The following is a 24,229-nucleotide window of genomic DNA, read 5'->3' as shown; positions in this document are numbered from 1 at the left end:
ATCTTGAAACGCTGTGCAGCAGCATAACTGGAACATGCTGCCACATACACCCCTCTTTACAGACATGAAAACCAATTAAGATTCAGAAGAAAATGAAGGCAGTGTTCTTTTCTAGCAGCTAGGAAATAATATGTACCCCACACTGTACTGTGCTGCAGCTAGTTCCTCAACCGCTTCCTGTGCAAGAGTCACTGATGATGGAGAGGATGGACTGGTTTGTGCTGCATATTACCTGTGATCCATCTGGCATAGGGACATATCTCTAGCACATCACCTATACCAGGGCGACCAATTACATAGCTTGCTATTGTAAGGTCACTAATCTTGGCACAGAGTCATTAATGAAGTGAGAAGATAGTTCCAGATTAGTGTTCATGGGAGATCCCGCGCCTTGCAGAAATGTCAAAAAGATAATTCTGTGTGCACTTTTGAAGTGCACTGTCCAGAAGTGCTTTTCATAATGCCCGTAAAGGTCATCAATGCTGGGGGTAGGAACCCTTCATGCTGTGACGGATATTCAGTATTGTTGTCTTTGTGATGTCTTGAGACAACCACATTATTTCACTCATCAATAGAAGGCATTGTTGCCTTGATCAATTATGAGATAACATTGTCTTGGGTGGCTACATGAGCTATTATTGCTGCACTTACACCGGAGGAGAAGAAGTCACATTGTGTTGTGCTGTTATTCCATGGACATCATGTCCAGATGCTAACACTATTCTGTGCCTGCTTACAGGTAAGAGATAGGTATAGGTATGCTAATTTGTGGTGATGGTAAGAGGCCAGGATACACTTTACAGTTTAGATGATAAATACAGAGGATTAATTTTTCCATACTGAACTGAAAGGGAGCATTGCACAACACATGTATTGTATTACTTTCTGTTGAGCCGGTCTATATTGCTATGGCATGCTGTTTTGTGAGAGAACGTTACATACTGTGACACACTATACAATTTTGTAGTACTGTACATACAGGGATATTGCTTCCCTGTACCTTGTAAGGACTTGCAACTTTGTCCTTTCACACAATGTGTGACATTTTACATGGCGATAGCCAATATGTTCTGGAATATGTCACCACCCTTACATTGTGACAGCGGAGTAAGGTATGAAGCATTGAGTAAGTGTATCCTGCATGTAGGAAGTGTACTTTTACATGGAGAAATTAGATTGACACATCTCACCACATGGAGGCTTGGTTAAAAATGTTTACATATTGCATGTTACCTGGGACAACTCATCCTCAGGTTTCGCAGTGTCCTCTCACTGAAGTCTGCCCACCACTTCGGAGGCAATTGCAGGTGCCACACTTTGGGTAGCACAAAAAAATCAACTCAGCACAATGCAATGCAGCTTCTTGTCATGCAGCTCTGCACTGTTTTCTAAATACTGGCTTTGGAATCTAAATCCTGGCATACTGCCTCCTTTCCTAGATGAGGGTATTAAAATGCCTCACGATGGAGTGAGGAGGGCCACCATCATAGCGTAGTGTTCTTCATCACGCATGTAACATAACTTTATGCTTTCTAAGGCCATTAAAACACCAATTAACAATAACTGATTTCCTGTGATTGTTGTCACAGTGTGTGTTATATACCCTGTATATTTCCAATATCTTAAGTGAGGCTTCAAACATTAGTGAACATCGCTGTTCCTTTAAGTACTCTGTTAAAATTCTATTTTCAGAAGCAGCACCGCCATATGTACAGTACTCCAACTCCTGGAAGCCTTACTTCTGAAGTACGAACAGCCTTCATAGATATGCCACCTCCACTCATTTCTCATTAAAGGGGATAAAACGCAGTCATGCTAAATGTCACCTCATTAAAACATATATTGATCTTTAGGCATTCTCCACAGCATCAAGGGCGCCTGTAAAGCCAAAGATTGGCTGATCGTCAAAAACAAAACACAGGAAAAAAGAACAAAATAAGGTCATCCATTCCCAACTCCTCGCGCTCCACTTCACAGCATCTAGCTCCCTCTCATGTTAGAGATGCAGCAAATCTGGCTATTCCACTCGGCTTGTTGACAATGCAAACAACAGTTCTTTCGTGGCAAAATGACCAACAGATGAGAAGATGCTGCGTCTTTATAAAGTATGTTCAAAGAAACGCACATGTACAGTGGTGTTTCATAATTTCAAAATCTATATTTAATTGAGTAAATAATCCATAATTCGAAAGCAAATGGAAACGGTTTTAAAATCATGCACAATTCAAATCTTTGATGTCCGGTTACCCTGCATAAATCTTCATGCGAAAGTGTTTGGAATTTCAACGCCCTAGCTAAATCAGTTCGAATGCGTGTGCCTCAGCACGTGCCATGCAACGCAGGCAAGTTTTTTTCATGGGGGCCATCCTTGCTTAACACCATGATAAAAAAATATCCAAGAAACAGTATTTCCCTGCACCGTCGCTACTGAGAATATATGTATGAAAGAAGGTACTGTATGGTGGTCTTTTACAAGCAAGCAAATCCCTGTGGTCTCTAAAATAATTGGTCATAATCGCCAACCACTGCAGTTATAAGACTTTATATGGAGAAAACCTACTCGAGTATTTGCACAGCTACAAAAAAGTAAGCAATGACAGTTTTCCAGGTATCTCAGTTTGACGTTTCATAACAGCCAGCCTTCCTGCCACTAGCTGCATCGCCTTGCGTAAGTAAATCGATTTCAGCCATATCACTTTCTTGTTTTGACAAATGTGTTTGCTTCTTTAAGCAGGGTGTCCATATCTTCCGTGTCTTTCTCCTCAGGACCAGGTTCGTAATCTGAATCTTCGTCCGTGGGTTCGTATTCTTCTTCCTCGTCGTCTATGAAGCTGTCCTCCAGGTCATACACGTTAGGCTCGCCGTCGTCGTCACTTTCATCCTCCATAACGCTTTTCCCTACAAAGGACCAAGAAAGAGAGCAGTTAAAGCATCATTAGCAATACCAGATACGATATTCGCTACAGTACACTGAAACCTGTAATTTAGTATACAGCAATAAAGAATTACAAGATTCTGCTCTAGACACGCATACAGATATTGTATTGTATTGTAATAGTATTTGTATAGCGCTTACTTACTACCCCTGACGAGGCGTCAAAGCACTTTTTGGTGAGCAGCACGCTACTCCGGAACCCAAAAGGAATTAGTGGTGGATTAGTATAGGGAAATATAAGTACAGTTTTTAGTATTATTATCAGTTAATTTGAGCCGCAGATATATGAGTTTGTTAGTTGGATTGACTGGAGCAATGGAGGGGTGGAAGAGGGAAGAATCCAGAAGTGTTAATTGGGAGTTTATGGTAATAGGATTTAGGCTTGGGATGAATAAAGGGGGGATGGAGGAGGGAAGAGTCTGTGGAAAGGGTTAGGGAGATCATAGTGGCAGGGTGAGATAAATGAGGGAGAATGTAGTAGGGTTGTTTGGGAGATCATTGTAGTAAAGTGAGGTTTGGAGGAGTAAGATGTGGAAGAGCTTAGGCAGGATTGTTTAGGAGATGAAAGTAGTAGAATGGATCTGGGATGAGTCAGAGTGGGAATGGAGGATAGATTGATAGAGACATGACATATGGTGATGGGTAGACAAAGTGTGATATAAAATGAGAGCAGGGATTCGTAAGTATCTAATATAACAACTTACCTAGGAGCTATACAATTACCTGTGAACATGTTAAGCATAGAATAACATACACACACACACATATATATATACAGGGAGTGCAGAATTATTAGGCAAGTTGTATTTTTGAGGATTAATTTTATTATTGAACAACAACCATGTTCTCAATGAACCCAAAAAACTCATTAATATCAAAGCTGAATATTTTTGGAAGTAGTTTTTAGTTTGTTTTTAGTTTTAGCTATGTTAGGGGGATATCTGTGTGTGCAGGTGACTATCACTGTGCATAATTATTAGGCAACTTAACAAAAAAAAATATATACCCATTTCAATTATTTATTATTACCAGTGAAACCAATATAACATTTCAACATTCACAAATATACATTTCTGACATTCAAAAACAAAACAAAAAACAAATCAGTGACCAATATAGCCACCTTTCTTTGCAAGGACACTCAAAAGCCTGCCATCCATGGATTCTGTCAGTGTTTTGATCTGTTCACCATCAACATTGCGTGCAGCAGCAACCACAGCCTCCCAGACACTGTTCAGAGAGGTGTACTGTTTTCCCTCCTTGTAAATCTCACATTTGATGATGGACCACAGGTTCTCAATGGGGTTCAGATCAGGTGAACAAGGAGGCCATGTCATTAGATTTCCTTCTTTTATACCCTTTCTTGCCAGCCACGCTGTGGAGTACTTGGACGCGTGTGATGGAGCATTGTCCTGCATGAAAATCATGTTTTTCTTGAAGGATGCAGACTTCTTCCTGTACCACTGCTTGAAGAAGGTGTCTTCCAGGAACTGGCAGTAGGACTGGGAGTTGAGCTTGACTCCATCCTCAACCCGAAAAGGCCCCACAAGCTCATCTTTGATGATACCAGCCCAAACCAGTACTCCACCTCCACCTTGCTGGCGTCTGAGTCGGACTGGAGCTCTCTGCCCTTTACCAATCCAGCCACGGGCCCATCCATCTGGCCCATCAAGACTCACTCTCATTTCATCAGTCCATAAAACCTTAGAAAAATCAGTCTTGAGATATTTCTTGGCCCAGTCTTGACGTTTCTGCTTGTGTGTCTTGTTCAGTGGTGGTCGTCTTTCAGCCTTTCTTACCTTGGCCATGTCTCTGAGTATTGCACACCTTGTGCTTTTGGGCACTCCAGTGATGTTGCAGCTCTGAAATATGGCCAAACTGGTGGCAAGTGGCATCGTGGCAGCTGCACGCTTGACTTTTCTCAGTTCATGGGCAGTTATTTTGCGCCTTGGTTTTTCCACACGCTTCTTGCGACCCTGTTGACTATTTTGAATGAAACGCTTGATTGTTCGATGATCACGCTTCAGAAGCTTTGCAATTTTAAGAGTGCTGCATCCCTCTGCAAGATATCTCACTATTTTTGACTTTTCTGAGCCTGTCAAGTCCTTCTTTTGACCCATTTTGCGAAAGGAAAGGAAGTTGCCTAATAATTATGCACACCTGATATAGGGTGTTGATGTCATTAGACCACACCCCTTCTCATTACAGAGATGCACATCACCTAATATGCTTAATTGGTAGTAGGCTTTCGAGCCTATACAGCTTAGAGTAAGACAACATGCATAAAGAGGATGATGTGGTCAAAATACTCATTTGCCTAATAATTCTGCACTCCCTGTATATATACACACACACACACACATACACACATAAATACACATACATATATGTACATACATATACATATTTAAACCATGAGTAGATATACATTAAACAGGTTTAAAGAGTATGGGGGTTATTACAACTTTGGAGGAGGTGTTAATCCGTCCCAAAAGTGACGGTAAAGTGACGGATATACCACCAGCCGTATTACGAGTCCATTATATCCTATGGAACTCGTAATACGGCTGGTGGTATATCCGTCACATTTGGGACGGATTAACACCTCCTCCAAAGTTGTAATAACCCCCTAAGTGTGTAGTTTATTGTTATGACATAGTGTAGATACATATTTTCTAAAGAACTACATATAACTAGAATATATACATAATCAGATCAAAATATTTATCAACATAGGCATATGCCGTCCATAACTGTTTGAATTTGGTGGTCATGAAGGAAAGCGTCAACTCTTGAGTAGTTTTCTGAAGACAAGATTATTATCTGTGGCTTTTATAGTTGGGGGTAAGAAATTCCATAGTTTGGCTGCTTGAACGAAGAAGGATGTACCACCTACAGTCTTTTTCTTGTATGGTGGCGTTCTAAGGCGGGGTGCCAATCTTAAGAGGAGGTTTCTTTGTTGAATGTATTTCGTTATTTTGTTTCTGATAAAGAGCGGTCCCGTTCCATGTATAGCTTTGTGGGTGATACAAAGCACCTTGAAGGTGCATCTTCTGGCAACGGGTAACCAGAGTAGTGCTCTCAAGGCAGGGGAGATGTGGGCTTGTGGTTTTACATGTAATAGTAGCCTGGCTGCTGAGTTCTGAATACGTTGTAGTTTTTCATAATAGATAGAGATGATCTATGGTAGAGGCCATTGGCATAATCCAGTTTGGATCAAGATAGTAGCTTGCACCTTGCGTGGAAATCTGAGGTGGGGGAAGATGCATCATAGGTTTTCAAGGTGATGAAGCTTGTTCGTGCTAATTTTCCACTTGGGCATTCATTGTTTACTTGGAGTCCATGGTGATTCCAAGGTTTTTAACTTCCTTGGATAATTGAGGAGGTGGTCCGAGATCGTCAGGCCAGGCGCACAGTGGGTCATAATTTTTCCAGTCACCACATATGAGTATTTCTGTTTTTGAGGCATTTAGTTTGAGATGGCTCCAAGTCATCCACTGGTCAACGGCTCTGAGGCAACTGAAGATTAGTGAGTCTTCAATGTTTTTGGGGCATTCTAATTTAAGTAGTATTTGTGTGTCATCTGCATAGTTGTAGCATGTGAGATGAAAATCATTGATCAGTTCTGGTAATGATATCATGTAGATGTTGAAACGCAAAGGTGAGATGATTGGTCCTTTGGGGACCCCTGCTTTTGTGAGGTAGGGTTTGGACGAGAATGGGGGAGAATAGATATTAGTTCTTTTTTTAAGGTAGGATGTAATCCAGTCGAGAGCAGTCCCTTCTATGCACACTATAGAGTGTGTGGAAAGGTGCCAGAAGGACATTTTACCATTAACATTTTATAATAACAATAGCAATCTGTTGGAAATGGCCTTTCTGCAGCATCACCCCCAAATGTTTTACCTTCCTCCTCCTCTTTTACTGACCTTAGGATCATCAGTGCTAAAGTGCATATGCTCTCTCCCTAAAACACTGTGACATTGGCTCATACCCAACTGGCATATTTAATTTACTTGTAAGTCTCTAGCAAAGTGCACTACCTGTAAATTAAATACTATTAGTGGGCCTGCAGTACTGGCTGTGCCACCCACATAAGTAGCCCTTAACCATGTCTGAGGCCTGCCACTGCAAGGCCTGTGTGTGCAGTTTTACTGCCACTTTGACTTGGCATTGAAAAGTAATTGCCAAGCCTTAAACTCCCCTTTTTCTACATAGATGTCACCCATAAGGTAGGCCCTAGGTGGCCCACGGGGCAGGGTGCTATGTAGGTCAAAGGCAAGACATGAACATGTGTGTTCTATATATCCTGGTAGTGTAAGACTCCTAAATTCGTTTTTCATTGCTGTGAAGCCTGCTCGTTTCATAGGATAGCATTAGGGCTACCATAATATACTGTTTGAGTGGCAGATTCTGATATGAAAGGAGTAACCAGGTAATATTTAGTATGGCCAGAATGGTAATAGAAAATCCTGCTTAAATTTAATATTACTATTCCATAAATGCCACTTTTAGAAAGTGAGCATTTCTCTACACTTAAATCCTTCAGTGCCTTCGAATCTACGTCTGGCTAGGTTAGTTGACAGCTCCCTTGTGCATTTCACTCAGACAACCCCAAACACAGGATAATCAGTCACACTTGCACACATCTGCATACTGGATGGGTCTTCTTGGACTGTGAGGGTGGAGGGCCTGACACTTACACGTCAAAGGACAGTGGCCTGCCCTCAGATAATGGACTGCCAAATCCCCTACTGGGAACCTGGCAGACAGGATGGAACTGAAATGGGACCTTGTGCACTTCTTAGCCACTCTTTGAAGTCTCCCCTACTTCAAAGGCACATTTGGGTTTTTAAACAGGGCCTCTGACCCTACCAACATAAACGCTTCTACAGACACTTCTGAAGTTAGACACTTCTGGACAAGATGCCTACTGGGGAAGAAACTCTGAACCAGAACCTGCAACCTGACAAGAGAAGCTGCCTGGCTGCCCATAGGACTCACCTGACTGCTTTGCTGTTGCCTTGCTGCCTTGCTGTCCTCTGGCTCTGCTGAGAAGTGCTCTCCAAGGGCTTGGATTGAGCTTGCCCCCTGTTTTCCTAAGTCTCAGGGCCAAAATGACTTAAACTCTGCAAAGAACCCCTTCTGCGGCGATATTTCGATGCACAGCCTGCCAGATATCCAAGACTTCTCTCTGCCAGCACCTGGACTCTCTGCTGACTCTCCTACCCTGCCAAGTGGTGCCCTAACCTGTCTCTTGGCCCTTGAAAGGTGAAGCTGGTGGAAAAGGACAGAAATCCATGCAAAGACTGCCGTGCAGGGAAATTTTCCAAACACCATCTGCAACGCGGCTGATAAAAGACACGCTGCCGGCCTCGTGGCTAGATCGATGCTCCAGCTGCATCATGGCTGGGAGATCGACGCATCGCTGGGGAAACAATGCGCAACACCCGCTAGCAGCTTCTGCTAACGACGCAAACCGAATGCAGCGCGGTTTCGTGACACTGTGCAACCGGATTTCGAACGCAACATCGCTGGGTGTGAAAAATCAACGCCAAGTCTGCTCAAACCTAAGGTGCCCGTCTGGAAACGGACACATCGCTGGCATTTTTCGATGCACACTTGCCTGTGTAGCTTTATTTTTTACGGTAACCAGGTACTTTGTGTAACAACAGCATTCTCACTGTTTTCAAAGGATTAAGACTCTTATTCTTTTTAAAATTCATATCTTGACTTCTGTATGTTGGATTTTTCTTGTTTTGGTCTTGTATGATTTAGATACATATTACCTATTTTTCTAAACTGGTGTGGTGTCCATTTTGTAGTGTTTTCACTTATCACTGTGTGTGTTGGTACAAATACTTTATACATTGCTTCTGAAGTTAAGCCTGCCTGCTTGTGCCAAGCTACCAAGGGAGCGAGCTGGGGTTAAGTGAGGGTGATTCTCCTTTACCCTGTAGATTGAGTGTCCTTGCTTGGACAGGGGGTAACCTGACTTCCAACCAAAGACCCCATTTCTAATAGCTAGTGTTTACAATAATCAAGGAAGTGAGCCTCAAAGGCTTTCACTGGCCTTGATGTGTAAACTCTTGTCCCCCCGAGGACAAAACCCTTCCCGTCCAGGCTGACAGGCGGGAAAACTAGTTATGCAGGAGGCGTAAAACTCCAAGAAGCTAGCCACTCTGTACAGCCAAGGAAGGGTTCTGCCATCTTGGTAAACCCTGAATTAGTGGGTTCTGGGCAGAAAATAGGAAGTCGCCACCTTAGGGGAGGACTAGCTGCAGGGACCAGTAGCCTATAGGCCACTGTCCCCACACCCTGACACCCCTAAACTAGGATTTAAAGGGCTCCCCTGGTACCAGAAGCTTAGTTCTGATTTTGAATGCAAGAAGAGGCACAGAGAAGATGCTGTCACCAACAACTGGACTTTGGACTCCACCGCAGCGCAAAGATAGGACATTTAAGTGCCCTGAGGAGACCATATACTGGAACTGTGTGTTCAACATGTGCTGGTGGCAAAAGCTTGTTGCTCCCCGCATAAGGGACTCCAGCACACACCAAAAACTGAAGCAGACTCCCCTGAATGGTAGAACCAGTCACCTCTAACTGGCAGAACGAATCGTTGTGGTGAAGAATTGCAACATGTCGGGCCCCTCTTGAATGAGCCCAAAGAAAATGGGTGACCTGCACACAGGAGGTTTAGTGAGACTCACACAAAGTTTTGAGCTGCTACACCACAACCGCTTGCCTCCAGCCAATGAAGTACTCATGGATTACTTCTGCCGCTGCCAAGGCTTGTCGGTCGCAGCCCCTGTAACTGACCCTTTCCCGGACACCACTGACTCCAGGGCAACTCCCAGCAATAGTGATCGACATCGCCAACAACCCCACTGCTGAGATCCTGCATCCTGAAGAAGGTGACTTCGACCAAGTGTCAAAGGATGTTTGGCATGGCCCTCCTTTGACTGACAGCTCCAAGACCACCTCTGCACCCAGAGATGCCGGATGTGGTAGTGAAGCTCCAACTGTGGAATTCAGATCCTGGAACCCCAAAGGCCTCTACTCTCTGAAGGCAGAGTGTAGATCCACCTCCAACTGTGTTTTTGTAAGTGCTGAACTTTGATGGCGCACGGGGATCCTGTCAGCACCAAGGACAGCCAGAGCACCTCTGCAACCATACTCCCTGGCAAGGTAAAGAGATACTGTCTGCTGAGACTTGGTCTTGGGACCCACCCACAGAATTCACTCTACAAGTGACCGATTGCACACTGTGCTTTCCCCAATTGACTTAAAGGGTATCCGTTTGACAGCTTATAGAGCATCTAATTGTGAACGCTTTACAAACCTACAACTCTGGTTGTATGTATGATACAAAGTCCATTTTAGTGTCTAAATTAAGAGACAATTCTGCCTTTTTGTCTAAATTAGTGTTTGATTTTTTTCGAGTCATGTCAATTACTTATCGTCCATATGGGTGTTATGAAATATCTTTACACATGTTAAGTGAAGTAGCCTGACTGCTCTTTGCCACTCTACCAGGACTGAGCTATGGTTTACTGGCATGAACCCGAGGTCCACTGTTGGGTAATATGTTTTTATTAGATGATAAGACCCTCCCAGTCATACCACATAATACTGCCATCTTGCTACAACTAACCACATGTATGACAAAATATATGGCTGCCATGAGCACCACTGTGGCTGGGCTTCAGTTGAAAAAGGAGGTCAGTGGCACATGGAAAGAAAAAGTGCCTTTGCTACGGGGCAAAACCTATTTTTATATATTAATAATTAACCCCTAAAGTGTGTATTACATGTCCACAGAGCCGGATGCTTAATATATATTGCATGCATCAGGGACACAAAATGTAGTTGGAATCCTGACTCCAAATAGCCCAACCGGAAGATAGAGGACTGGGACCACCAGCCTAGACTGGAGAAAGCCCTGGTGTCTAGAATCATACCATAAGGACCTGTCAGTTGCAGGAGTGACCAGGAGAACTTTTCCTGCATACTGCGAAAATTGGGACTTAGGGCCAGATGTAGCATTAACGCAAATTGCGACTTGCAATTTGCGAGTCGGAGCGACTCGCAAATTGCAAGTCGCAATTTGCAATGCAGAATGGTGTCTCAGACACCGTCTGCGAGTCGCTATGGGGTCGCAAAGACCCACCTCATTAATATTAATGAGGTGGGTCGCAAATTGTGGCCCCATAGCGACTATAGGCACTCGCAAACATGGAGGCCTGCTGTAGTCAGCAGACCTCCATGTTTGTGACTGCTTTTAAATAAAGCAGTTTTTTTTTTTTTTAAGTGTAGCCCGTTTTCCTTAAAGGAAAACGAGCTGCACTTAAAAAAAAAAAACGAAACCTTTAGTTTCAGTATTTTTTCAGGGCAGGTAGTGGTCCCTTGGACCACTACCTGCCCTGAAAAAACAGTTTTGGGTCCATTCACAAAGGGGAAGGGGTCCCATGGGGACCCCTTCCCGTTTGCGAGTGGGTTACCATCCACTTCAAGTGGATGGTAACTGCGACTCCATTTGCGACCGCATATGCGGTCGCAAATGGAATTGCATTCCACTGTGAATCGCAAATAGGAAGGGAACACCCCTTCCTATTTGCGATTCGGAAATGCATTTTGCGAGTTGGTCCCGGCTCGCAAAATGCATTTCTGCATGGGAAACACGCATTTGCGAGTCGCAAACGGCAAATTTTGCCGTTTGCGAGTCGCAAAGTGTTTCCTGCATCTGGCCCTTAGAGCCTTATCTAGGCATTGGCAGATAGTGTATCCTTCCCCACCATGGTGTAAGACACACTGAGTTATTTTGATTGTGCTGAGAAGAAACCACCACCATTGCAACTCTCCTCATAGCAATGAAGTTTGCTGAGTGAGCCCATATTTAAAGCGCCTGATCAGCAAACATTTTAAGTTCATATAACATAAGATACCAAAAGTGGGAGTTTGTTTTACTGACAATAAATTAGAAATGGGTTATATTTAACATTTTCTCTTCCTGCCTTATCTATGCCTCACATGGTGGACACAGTCAGGGAATATGGGTGATGCTAAATATAGTGCAGGAAATGTGGGTTTGGTGGGGCAAGAGGATTGCCAATTTGAAGGCATTCCTCCCAATCTGCCTGATGCTAAATAAAGCCCTTAATCATTTTTTCCACCTCCAAACGAACGGGCTATGGTACTGAGGCATGTCCAGTTGGGACACCTAATACACTGAAAGCTGGCTCAGTGGGAACTCACAGCAAAGGTGCCCAGCCTTGTACAACACTGCCTGGCTGCAGCTTCCAGCCTTGTCCCGCTGGTCGATTCTGAGAGTCATAAACCCTACAAAATCCAAAGATAAAGCATGGAGTAGGAGCAGGCAGCAAGTCTCTCCCAGTGGCAAAGTGACCTTGGTGACTATGAAATCCACGTTTGGTGATCACAGCTTTGGGAATTAAACCCAACAGCTTCTGCAGAAATGGAAAGATAACATATTTAACTTCAGATTTAGAGCTTACCCTGCAAAAGAGACTAGGTCAGAATAGGCAACTAACCTTGTGCATCCAAACTCTGTTCTAGCATGTCTGCCAGAAATTATGACCAGGCCTTGGTCAACCATGAACTGAGGTTTTAAACTGATGCTTTAGGTTTTGAAACACTTTTGGACTTTAAACTCTTACTTTTATTGTATTATTTTCTTGAATCTGAAATTATTAATGTTGCTTGAATTGAACACAAAATTAGTTGCTGCTTCTGCCATAGCTATCAGAGGTTGAGCAAAGACTTGTTCTGAGACCTAACAAAGGTGTGTTTATTAAGTTGGTAAGGAATAGATTGAAAGTGGAATGCTCATCCTTCTCTCCCTGATCTTATAGGTGGACACTTCATTGAGAGACCCACATTTATGGCTGTTTAAAAAAAATCTAAAGCCTGGTCAGCTTGTTAAGACAGGCGGTGGGATGTCCTGAGAATGATAATAAAATGGCAACTCAAGCCAAGAGAGATCTGGTCCACAAGAGCCTATAGAGATATTCAACTGGATTTTCACAGTAATAAGCTTTCTCAGCAAAGTCACTGCAGATATGTCATATGAAAGATGCAAAGGACTCTCAGTTAAAATAGCTTAAAAACTGGGGAAATAACATCTACAGAGACTGGATATTAAAGAAATTTGCTCCTGTGTCATCTGTTGGCAACAGCAAAACAATAGGGCCATACAACCAGTTGTTGTTTTACAAAATATCCAGTTGCAGTTTTCTCATGAAGGCAATGTGGTGTTTGCCAGCAACACACACCAACCTTTTTGTGTAAAGCAGTCGCCAGACCTTAGTATCGTAGACATCAGAGCAAAGTTGCTGAAAAGGTTTGATCATTACCAACCCGATGCAGGTTCACACAACAGGAAAAATCTGTAAAAAATCTATATGGAAATTGTGTACTGGGTATTGTTTATGGGACTTGGAATCTTATGTGATAGATTCAGTTAGTTAATTACACTACTAACATTGAATGTCACATCAATAACAAAGTAATTTAATAGTTCCTTTCTCTTGCCCACATCTTCATAATACACCACATCAATACAGCAGGCCTACTTGCATCTTCTATTCATGCACTTGCCCTGTATCCTCTGCATTATTGGGCTGTACAAAGTCTAAAATAAGATATGGTCCAATATATTCACATATGATTCTTTTAAATATGGACACCAAGGAGAAGACCACCTCTTGGCTGGAACATGTATAGCTGGCGCTGGCATTTTCTTACCAGTGGAACATGGAAGATATCACAATGTACAGCAATTGCTTAGAATTGCAAGTCAGTTTCTTTGCAACCCAGCCATTCAAAAATAAATTGGGCACAATGACCCATCCTATTAAGAATGAACAAGCTCCCTGCAATCAAAAACATGAACCACTTGAAAGACAAGATCAAAAATACTTGCCAAGCTAGTCAAACAATTTTAGGAGATTTGTTTTTAAAATCATATGCCACTGAGTACATTCTTGGAATATGCAAAGCAATAGCAGATTGGCATTCCCACAATCTTCTAAATTATTTGAGCTACTTATCCTCAGAGCCCATGAACACTGAGAGGTTTTAATTTAATTGGAGCCTTTTTTGCTCCTTGTACAGCTTTCATCCTAGGTCACGTTTTATCTTTTTAAAATTGTTTTAGTTCAAGCACACCAGAAGGGTATTATTTTAGGTAATTATTATTTGTGTCTGATCAAACCTGCTGTGTAAAGGCTGCTTGATCAGTTGGTCCGGCATCAACTCCCACTAATGAAACACTTTCTCAACTCCAGGTCTTTTAAAACTCCGGTTTGTGACACACTTGACCACACCATGGGTTTAGTTCAGGATTACTACACATACTCTTCGACTGTGAAATCTCTCCCTCCCTTCTCTCTAGCCTTTCTATTTCTCAGCACTCTTTCGCTGCCTAAGCAAAGCATGAAGGCCCATGATCCTTGCTAAGATGCCCTTCTCAACAGGTGTTCCATCCAGATTACAAAATGGAATCCTAGAAAACATTAGGAAGACGTTGGGAGAAAGCAGCATTGCTTTTCTTCTCATTTCGCACACTCCTCGAAATAAAGATTAGAATGTAGGTGCTTTCGTTGCTCAGCCTTTTTCTAGTGAAGAAGCAATAAGCGTTCTTTTCATACCCTTTTCAGTGCTCTTTTTTAGCTCTTATTTGTAGTGTTCCAGAAGACTAATTACTCACTTCAATTTTATTTTGATTTGGATAGCTCTCTATCCTCTTTTGTGGCCATTAATTTAGTAGATCTTTAGGAGTCACCTTTTTTGCATACACTTTATTCACATAATTATTAATCAGTAAGGAATGGAACCTGACAAAAAAAATCTAATTTATACAACTGTATGCAGTCCGTTTTATCCTGGATATCAACAAACCCTTCAAACTTAATGAAGATAAAATGAAAATCTTAGTTATGGCCAGCTCATATTCAGTTTGTTCCTCTGCTTGAAGGCACCCAGTGTTGAATCCTTCTCATACTGGTAACAAAGTTTCAGAGTCCTGTTATTCGTCACATCAAGAAAATTGCTCTTGAAAACCTCCAAGAAGAGTTTACTTTTTCTTTCACCAGAAAAATGCATGGTTAGCTAGGCAGCAATGGTTTTGCATTTAGATTGCTGATAAGTGATTCTCCTCCTACTTCCTAAATACACATCTCGAACCTCTCATCTTGTCAGTCTTTGGTGGCGATTGATTGAGAGAACAATAATCAAGATGGATTTGCTAAGAACTTTGTATATTCGTACCTGATTCCAGGCATACACCCCTCCATGTTTTCTCTGGTCCTCTTCTCTTGTTCCTTTGAAAGTTCCTCTTCTGTGCCAGCCGCTTATAGAAGACTATTATTTCTCATCAACATCACTATTCCCTTGAACAATCTTTCACATGTGCTACGTACCATTGTGAACTACCTATCGGTTTGTAAACAAATCAAGGTAACTGTTTTCAGTAAGCAGCAAATGTCATTTGACTCATACAGATAGCAGTTGTGGGTTTAGTGATAAAACACCCTCTCGTACAAACAGGCTCTCTATATGTTTGAATCAAATAATCAATCAATAAAGTAATTACCAGCTACATATTCCGTCCTTTCTGGATAGACACGTTCTGGCTTAATCAATCTATGTGTGTCTCATCTGAACACCCAGTTACCACAATTCTGCATTTAGAGGCTGAGTCTGGTGGCCTCAGACACAGATTTTTATTTTCTCCAACACTGCCCATTACCATGAACTAAACATTCACTTTAATGATATTTAAAGGCATATCTCAAATCAGAAACTAATATGCCTCCTTGGTGATAACCATGCCCCTTTGTGCATCTCAGATTTGATTTCCAGTCCTAGAAGAGATGCCGGTTCACATTCAGAAACTACTTTCTAATTCTGAATTCCTCTGACAGAGCCAGCTGGGCCAATCCCTTGATCTTTTTGCGTGTTAACATTTTTTTTTTTAGAAATAATGGGGGTCATTCTGACCCTGGCGGTTGGTGCTAATGTGGTGGTAGTACTGCCAACAGGGTGGAGTTACTTACTGCCACATTATAACATTGGCGGGTTGGCTGAAGTCAACCCGTCAATGTACCACTCTGACCCAGTGGCCGCCATTGTGCCACCGGCGGTATCATGAACCTGTCTACTGCCATGGCTTTCGTGCCATTCCTTCCCTGTCACTGATAGGAGGCCCCCAAATCTCTCCCATCACCCCCCACCCTCCGTACATCCATCCCCCCATTCACACACACACTCATCCACACATACATTCACACATGCGTTCATCCATTCATGCACATCAAAACATACACACATTCACATTTCCATATATACACGCACTCACAGAGATTCATACATGCACACACACACATTCATACACGCAGGCAAACACTAAATACACACTCGCATTCACGCACACACTCACATATACATGCACAAACCCCCACACACAACACCCACCACCTCCCCTTCCCTGTTGGAGACCCGACTTACCTGGATCCAGGAGGTCTTTCGGCAGGGGAAGAACACTGCCAGGCCATATTATTTTTCATAATACGGCTGGCGGCAGTCTACTGGCGTGGCGCTGCTGGTGGCAGCATCGCCACCTTACTGCCATTCACCAGTATGGCCACAGCCGGATTTCCGCCCTTCTTGTGACGGAAATCCGGCTGAGGTCATATTATGGCAGACGGATGGTAGCCAAATTGACGGTCTTTTGGCAGCCGTCGTCGCAGTGGTAGGCGGTTTTTACCACCATTGTCATAGTGGGGGCCTATGTCTCTAGTTGGCAGAGGAATTTGGCCTGTCCACGTAAGGACCGCAAACTTAGTCAGGGTAAGTTAGATACACCCCCTAAATTAACCTCTGCTCACCCTCTAGTAATTTGGCAAACAGCAGTCAGGTTTAACTCAAGAGGCTACGTGTAAAGTATTTGTGCAACACTTAAATTACAGTAACACAGTGAAAGACGCCACAAAAGATTCCACATGAGTTTACAAAAATAGAGAATCTTTTTCTGAGTAAAATAAGAACAAAACAACAAAAACCCAATAATTAGAACTCAAGAAATTATTTTTTGAAGAATAAACTGCAATGCAGTGCTTTGAAGTCAATAATGCTGAACGGTTACTTGAGGCTGAGCTAGACCGAGGTAAATCCTAAGTTCAGGCCAATGGCGATTAAGGGCAGGCTGGCTACAGAACTCACACAGAGCATGCTGAAAAAGTATCTCAGATGGAGCAAGCATCAATGTTGGGTCGGTTCCGATTCATGCTGTTGGTTAGATTTGTCAGTGCCGAGCCTTGCAGATGGGTCCCACGTCAGCGTCAAACTCCACTGATATGTATGTAATGCATTGTCATCGAGCTGTGCAGCAAGGTCCTCAGATCAGCGTTGTGTTGTCATCAAACCTTTCAGTTGGGTCCCGCATCGTTGCTGAATCGGCAAAGCGTCAGTATCAGAGGACATGGTGTTGGTTCTGAGCAGTGCAACTGCTGTGAGTCCACTTCTAGTTCCCTGTCTGGGCACAGTATTTGGCTTAGCTTAGGCTTGAGGCCTGTGTCCTTTTACTCAGATAACATGCTCTATATTCATTTATTCATTTGTATTCATTCTAGCACAGCTTGTTTTAGCAGCAATATTTATATTTTGGTAAACAGTCAATATTCTGCGAGAGCGTCACTATCAGTGTTATGGATGACATATTTTTTAATCACATTCTTCTACTCTGGGTTAACAAGAACAGAATGCTATGTACACAGGATAATATATTGTATTGCCGCCATAAGACTGCTGTTAGAATTGGGGTCTCTAGTTGGCAGTCGGTTTGCACCCTGTCCAAGTAGGGACCCTCCCTCAAGTCAGGAAGAGGAGGATACCTGCTCAGATAACCCCTGCTCCCCCCGTTTGGTAGCTTGGCCTGGGCAGTTAGGCTTATCTCAGAAGGAATGTGTGAAGAATTTGCACATAACACACAGTAATCAGTGAAAACACTACAAAGGGACACCACACCAGCTTTAGAAAAATAGCCAATATTCATCTATATAAAACAGCGGGCTGCGGTCCCAAGCGGGACAAAGTGCGGTGCCCACAAGTCATGGTGCAGGAAGTGGCTCAGTGATGGCATCCAGCGTTGTCGCTAAGACCAAGGCTGCGCTATGAAGAAGGGCGGTGTGATGTGCGGTATCATCAGGTCACAGTGCAGGTAACAGCATCGTCGTTGCTGAAGCACGGTCGTCGGTAGGACCAAACCAACGGTGCAGGATAGGACGATGCTTTGCGACCCTCACGAGCGGTGTCCATAGACCACGGTGCAGGCAGGGATGCCTGGTGACGACACTGGAGTCGACGGTGCTGGTGTTAGTGGACCCGGGCTGCGGTGCGGGACGGAACGGTGCTTTGTGTACCTTACGAGAAGTGTCCACAGACCACGGTGCAGGCAGTAGAGCCAGTGTCAGTAGGAGCGTCGTCGTCTGGGATGCCCAGGCTGCGGTATGAGCAGGTGATGCCGGAGTGCGGGGCCCACAGGTCGCTGTGCGATAAGCGCTCCAGGGAAGTCATGCGATGACGGCATTGGTGAGACCAGGTTCACGCGCTAAGCGGGGAAGTGCACGGACTAGGCCAGCGGAGTCGTTCGTGGCGTTTCTATGGTATTTCTTCTTCTAAAACACAGAACACGCAGTTCCCAGTGCTGCAGGTCAAGGAAACTGAAGTCTTTGGTGTCCCTGAGATTTCCAATAGGAGGCAAGCTCTACTCCAAGCCCTTGGAGAAATTTCTCAAGCAGGACACACAGCCAAGTTCACCCTCTGAACTGTTTTCAGGCAGAAGCAGCAACTGCAGGACAGTCCAGCAAAGCAACAAAGTAAAGGGACAGTACTCCTCTTCCATCTCTTCTCCTGTGCAGAGGTTCCTCTTGATTTCAGAAAGATTCTACAAGTCTGCGATTTTAGGTCCAAAACGTATACTCCTTTTTGCCCTTGAGGTTGGCAAACATCAAAGCAAAGTCTCAAGTGTTTGTAAGATCCTTCCTTGTCCAGGCCAGGCCCCAGACACATATCAAGGGGTTGGTGACTGCGCTGTGTGAGGGCAGGCACAGTCCTTTCAGGTGTAAGTGACCACTCATCCCTCCCTTTTAGCTCAGATGGCTCATCAGGATATGCAGGCTACACCCCAGCTCCCTTTGTAACACTGTCTGGGGAAGAGGTGCAAACAGCCTAGCTGTCAAACTGACCCAGACAGGGAATCCATTAACAGGCAGAGTCACACAATGGTTTAAGCAAGAAAATGCCTACTTTCTAAAAGTAGCATTTTCAAACTCACAATCCAAAAACCAACTTCACTAAAACATGTATTTTGAAATTGTGAGTTCAGAGACCCTAAACTCCAAATTTCTATCTGCTCTCAAAGGGAATCTGAGCTTTAAAGTTATTTAAAGGCAGCCCCTATGTTAACCTATGAGAGAGATAAGCCTTGCAAAACTGAAACTCGAATTTGGCAGTATTTCACTGTTAGGACATGTAAAACACACCAGTACATGTCCTACCTTTTAAATACACTGCACGCTGCCCATAGGGCTCCCTAGGGCCTACCCTCAGGGGTGCCTTACATGTATTAAAAGGGAAGGTTTAGGCCTGGCAAGTGGGTACACTTGCCAAGTCGAATTGGCAGTTTAAAACTTCACACACAGACACTGGAGCGGCAGGTCCGAGTCATGTTTACTGGGCTACTAAAGTGGGTGGCACAACCAGTGCTGCAGGCCCACTAGTAGCATTTGATTTACAGGCCCTGGGCACCTCTAGTGCAATGCACTAGGGACTTACCAGTAAATCAAATATGCCAATCATGGATAAACCAATCAGCAATAAAATTTACATAGACAGCACTTGCACTTTAGCACTGATCAGCAGTGGTAAAGACCGCATAGACAAGAAACCAGCAAAAATAGAGTCCAGTATACCATAAAAACAGGAGGTCAGAAGGCAAAAAGACAAGGGAGATATGTCAAAAAAGATGGCAGGTCTAACAACTGCGTAAACCATCCAGCACTTAGGTACATACCTGCATCAGGCTTATTTTGCAAGAACAAAACATGTTCCCTATATAAACATCTTGGTGGACAAAGGGCATCAGAGGGGGTTTCAGTTAGGATTTTCCATCCATACTGCATGTCAGTTTGCAGGTGCCCTCAGCCCCTGTGTCTTTACGGACTCTGATCTGGACACTGGAGGCCTGACTTTGTACCAAGGTAACGAGGGTGGGGTGTGCTTCTCCTGGACACTGCATGGACATATTTGGCTTACACCATTATGCTCTTGCTAGGGGCTAGAGAATATGTTTTAGGTAGGAATTATATATTCATGTTCATTGCAATATGCTTGGGTTGTTCATATTCACATCTGATTTTCACAATCCTGATTTTGTTATTCCACATCATCCTAATAATTGTAAGGCTCGTTCACCACGATTTCCCTGAGGGGTTTTCAGAGTTCCATGCACTAGGCTTCCACAAATCACCTTTGCCATTTGGGTGAGGTGCTGCTGGAGAGCCAGGATGGTTGGGCTGACAGCTGTCAACTGGTGTGGGAGTTACTCATTCGCCTACAAGCAGAGGTGCAGCTGCCCCAAATCCAGCAGTATTGTTGTAATACGAGAGTCCTTATGACACAACGGCTCGCATGCATTGATCCTTGTAGAGAAACAGCTGCATAACCCACTTCTAAGGCCCAGGACTGGATTGGCACCTCAGGAAAGGGAAGGACTCACAGATGGCAGAGTCCCGCAGAAGGGGCAGAGTTTCAGGCATTCTTGGATGTCCCTGAGACTGCAAGAACAGGGGACAAGCCAGCAAGCCCTTGGAGACATCTGAGTTCCAGGATGTAGAGAGCAGAAGTTCCTGTGTCTCTGAGCAGCAATCATCCGCAATCTTATATTCCATATTCACATAGAAAGATGTTCATGGTTACGTAGGTTAACACTGACAACAGGTGTATATAGGAGATAATAACAGTTTTTGATTGCCACTCATCCCAATGTTTGACATCATTATTGAATATGCAACTGCAGAAAATGTTGACAAATATTTACAGTCACCAAAAAAATAAAAAAAAATAGCTATGTTATAGTACCTTTTTACAAGAGGGCCACAGGTATAATTTCCATAACAAGATAGGACCTTATTAACAGTCATGTGTGGGTGTATCCCTATAGATGATAAACAGGGGAGACCCCACTGGCCTACCGTAGACTAAGGGTATCCCTAGGTAGCCTTGGGTCGTTTGGACAGAGGGGAACTTTAGACAATGGAAGGACCAGACAACTGGTATAGTCAAGTATTAGACCTATATCCTTAAAGCTTATGCTTACAAGATGAAACCTAAACCCAGGACTTCTACTCCACCAGTTGGTTTTGACTCAGCCAATCACTTGACCATGCAAGGCCATCTGCATCCTAGCAGGGTGATTTGATCTTCTGCTCAATAGCATATTCCAGAAATGAAAAGGAAAACGCCCACAAATAAGTATCATCTTTTTTCATGTTCATCTCAGAAGCAGGTGAAAGAGTGGAAAGGTAAACGTCCCATACAAGTTGGGACAGAATATCTTCATTGCCTATGTGAGTGCAAAACATTTTTTATTGATAGCTGTCCAGTTCTAGCTAATAAAAACTGATGCTTTCAACTTTCCCATTTAGTTGGGACAGGATGACTAATTCTATGGCAGCAGGCACAATATTCCACCATGAATGGTTAATTAAAGTCTTGCACAATCAGAACTGATTTCTCACAAAGACCTTTCTATAAGAACTGATCAAACTTCTGTTTACAATAGACAGTCTGATTGATTCTGAGGTTCTTTATAGCAAGTCAGTACTGTGAAAGAAGCTACTAGAGAACTGGAGTGCTTTATCAAGTTTCCAATAGTATTACATGAGGTCACAGAATGCCAGCACATTGGTCTGGGTGCTTGGTGTCTCCTGATCCAGGATCATCTATCCTTTAGAGGCTCTGGCTTTCCATCACTCATGTGGTGTCTAGTCTGTCTACCAGTCTTACTGAGGTATTAATTTCCTTATGTTGAGCTTTACTCTTTACAGTACAAGCAGCACCTAAAAGGGGTGGACCAGATGATCAGCCAAAGTGTTACTGAACATCTCTATGTTGTCTACGTAAGCAACAAAAAAGGCATCCACATAGCTTAGGGCACAAGGCACCAATGCCTGGAAAGTGAATGGTGCAATTTGTAATCTGTAAGCAAATATCCGGAAATGATATAAGCCTACTGTGGTGAAAAGTGTTGTCTTCTAGGGTTTAGGGCAATGTGTCTTTTATTAAAAGTCTAATAAAATTGATTTAAAAAGAACAATTTACTTCCTTCTGGCAACAATCGTTCTTGTGGATATTCTTTCAAACTGCACATCCCTCAGCTTATGAATATTTCCCAGACATCAGACTATATATGGAAACGTTTTGAGCAGCACTCCCGCTTGACAGTAGGTTGTGCCATGCAGCTCGACACCATTTCCATTCTGCTCCAGAAGAAGACGAGCAGTGCTGGAGAAAAGCGTCACCAATGTGTGCTGACATGAGCTGCTTTCTAGGCTATCCACGGCCACAGATGCAGACACCATCAGTAGACTAGCCTTACCAGTAACCAGATCTCCAACATGCAAACCTTTTAGGTGTAAAAAAAGAGACCAGTTCAAGCAATGGGGATTGGAGTCTGTGAGGAATCTAGTTAGAGTATTCATCAGAAAGACTGATACAGAAGATAAGTAACTTGTTGTTCTGATAGATACTTCTAAATTCAGATTGCTAACCTTCTGAAGAGATACTTTAAGAGTACCTCCCAAGGTTGGTCTGTGAACTGGCTCAGATCAAAAAGTCACAGAGGGCTGAGCAGGCAAAATGCCCCTCTTGCTAGAATTGACTGTTGAGGCTTTAGTACTTAGTGAACATGTGTACTGATGCCCACGTGGCTGCCTGACAAATGTCCAGGACAGGAACTCCAAGTGCTAACGCAGTGGTAGCAGCTTGGGCCCTGGCGGAATGAGCTCATAAGATTTTTGGTGGCTGCTTTTTAGCCAGTGTGTTGAAGATCTTTATGCAGAGGACAATCTATCAAGAGATAGTCAATTTTTGCACTGTTTTGTCCTTCTTTGCTCCAGAAAACTATACAAAGAGATGATCTCCCACTTGATGATATTTGGTGTGATCAATATAAAAGCTCAGTGCCTTCTTAGTGCCCAAACAATGGAGTCTCTCTTAGTCCTTAGAGGTATGAGGAGGAGCACAGAATGCTGGAAGGGTGGCTGCCTGCCCCACATGAAATGGAGTGACCACTTTCAGTAGAAAATCAGGTCCACAACACCAACTTATCCAGAAAGACCATTGTATGATGCAAGAGCATGCTGGTCACTTGCACACCTAGCCGATGTTTATGGCAAAGATAAAGTCTGCCTTCAATGAGTTCTTCATACTAAATTTCCCCATTATAGTGGGGAACATATTTGTCCTCTTCCTTGTCATTGTCATTGTCCTAAGTCGGCCCTGGGTCGGTGCTAAACTTGACACAGGTTCAAGAGGCACTGGATGGTGCCCAGAGCTCAGACCTGCCAGGAGAAGCCCGGCTAGAGGCCACTGTGGATCCTTGTGGCAAGAATGTGCATCGGAGAACCTAGAAAAATGCTGAAAATGTGCAGAAGGGCCTATAAAGGCCGCAACTTGCGGTAATGTCACCAACAGACCAGGAAATTCAGGGTGCACCAGGACCAGACTTGGAGTCGGCTCCGATGGAGATCAGTAACTAAGCTGGGAGGCATGTTGATGCCCTTGAACCCTCTTTAAAGTGCCAGAGTGGCAGAAAGGGGCAGAATCCCACTTCAACGTAAGCTTTTTCTTGAACTTAACAAAAGACATTGACCACAACGAAGATCTGCCACCAGAACAACTTAGGTAGCGGGAACAGGACCCTCCTTTTGACCTGTCACCTCCTAAGTCTTCTTTGGTTTGGCTACAAAGTTTGGTCTCACTGTCCAGTTTAGCCTTCAGATTCATCTAAGTTCAGTTGTCGCAGGCCCTAGAGTTGCGTTCCGACCCTAGACATCATAAGTATACTTCAAAAAGGTCTATTACAGTATCAGTTTACGACAATCCATACATGGTTTGAACCCTGTCCTATAGGTAACATTTTCCCACACATACTGGTAAATCTTGATAAAATGTGTTGTCAGGCAGACCAAGGAGGAGCCTCAGGTCCAC

At 43.5% G+C, this 24,229-nt stretch overlaps 1 protein-coding gene across 2 annotated transcripts in view; it reads right to left on the bottom strand.

Annotated features, from left to right (window-relative positions):
• Positions 1–2,138: 2,138 nt before the first annotated feature.
• APLF (aprataxin and PNKP like factor) overlaps positions 2,139–24,229 on the bottom strand; it is a 617,611-nt gene continuing 595,520 nt past the window's right edge. For both annotated transcript variants that reach the window (XM_069234080.1, XM_069234078.1), the window contains exon 11: positions 2,139–2,898. In XM_069234080.1, coding sequence (XP_069090181.1) covers positions 2,693–2,898 — 206 coding nt within the window. In that variant the 3' untranslated portion in view covers positions 2,139–2,692. The remainder of the gene's footprint in view (positions 2,899–24,229) is intronic.

The sequence above is a fragment of the Pleurodeles waltl genome, chromosome 5, assembly GCF_031143425.1.
Source record: "Pleurodeles waltl isolate 20211129_DDA chromosome 5, aPleWal1.hap1.20221129, whole genome shotgun sequence".
Taxonomy (NCBI): Eukaryota; Metazoa; Chordata; class Amphibia; order Caudata; family Salamandridae; genus Pleurodeles; species Pleurodeles waltl.
This window is presented reverse-complemented; position numbering and strand designations above follow the sequence as displayed.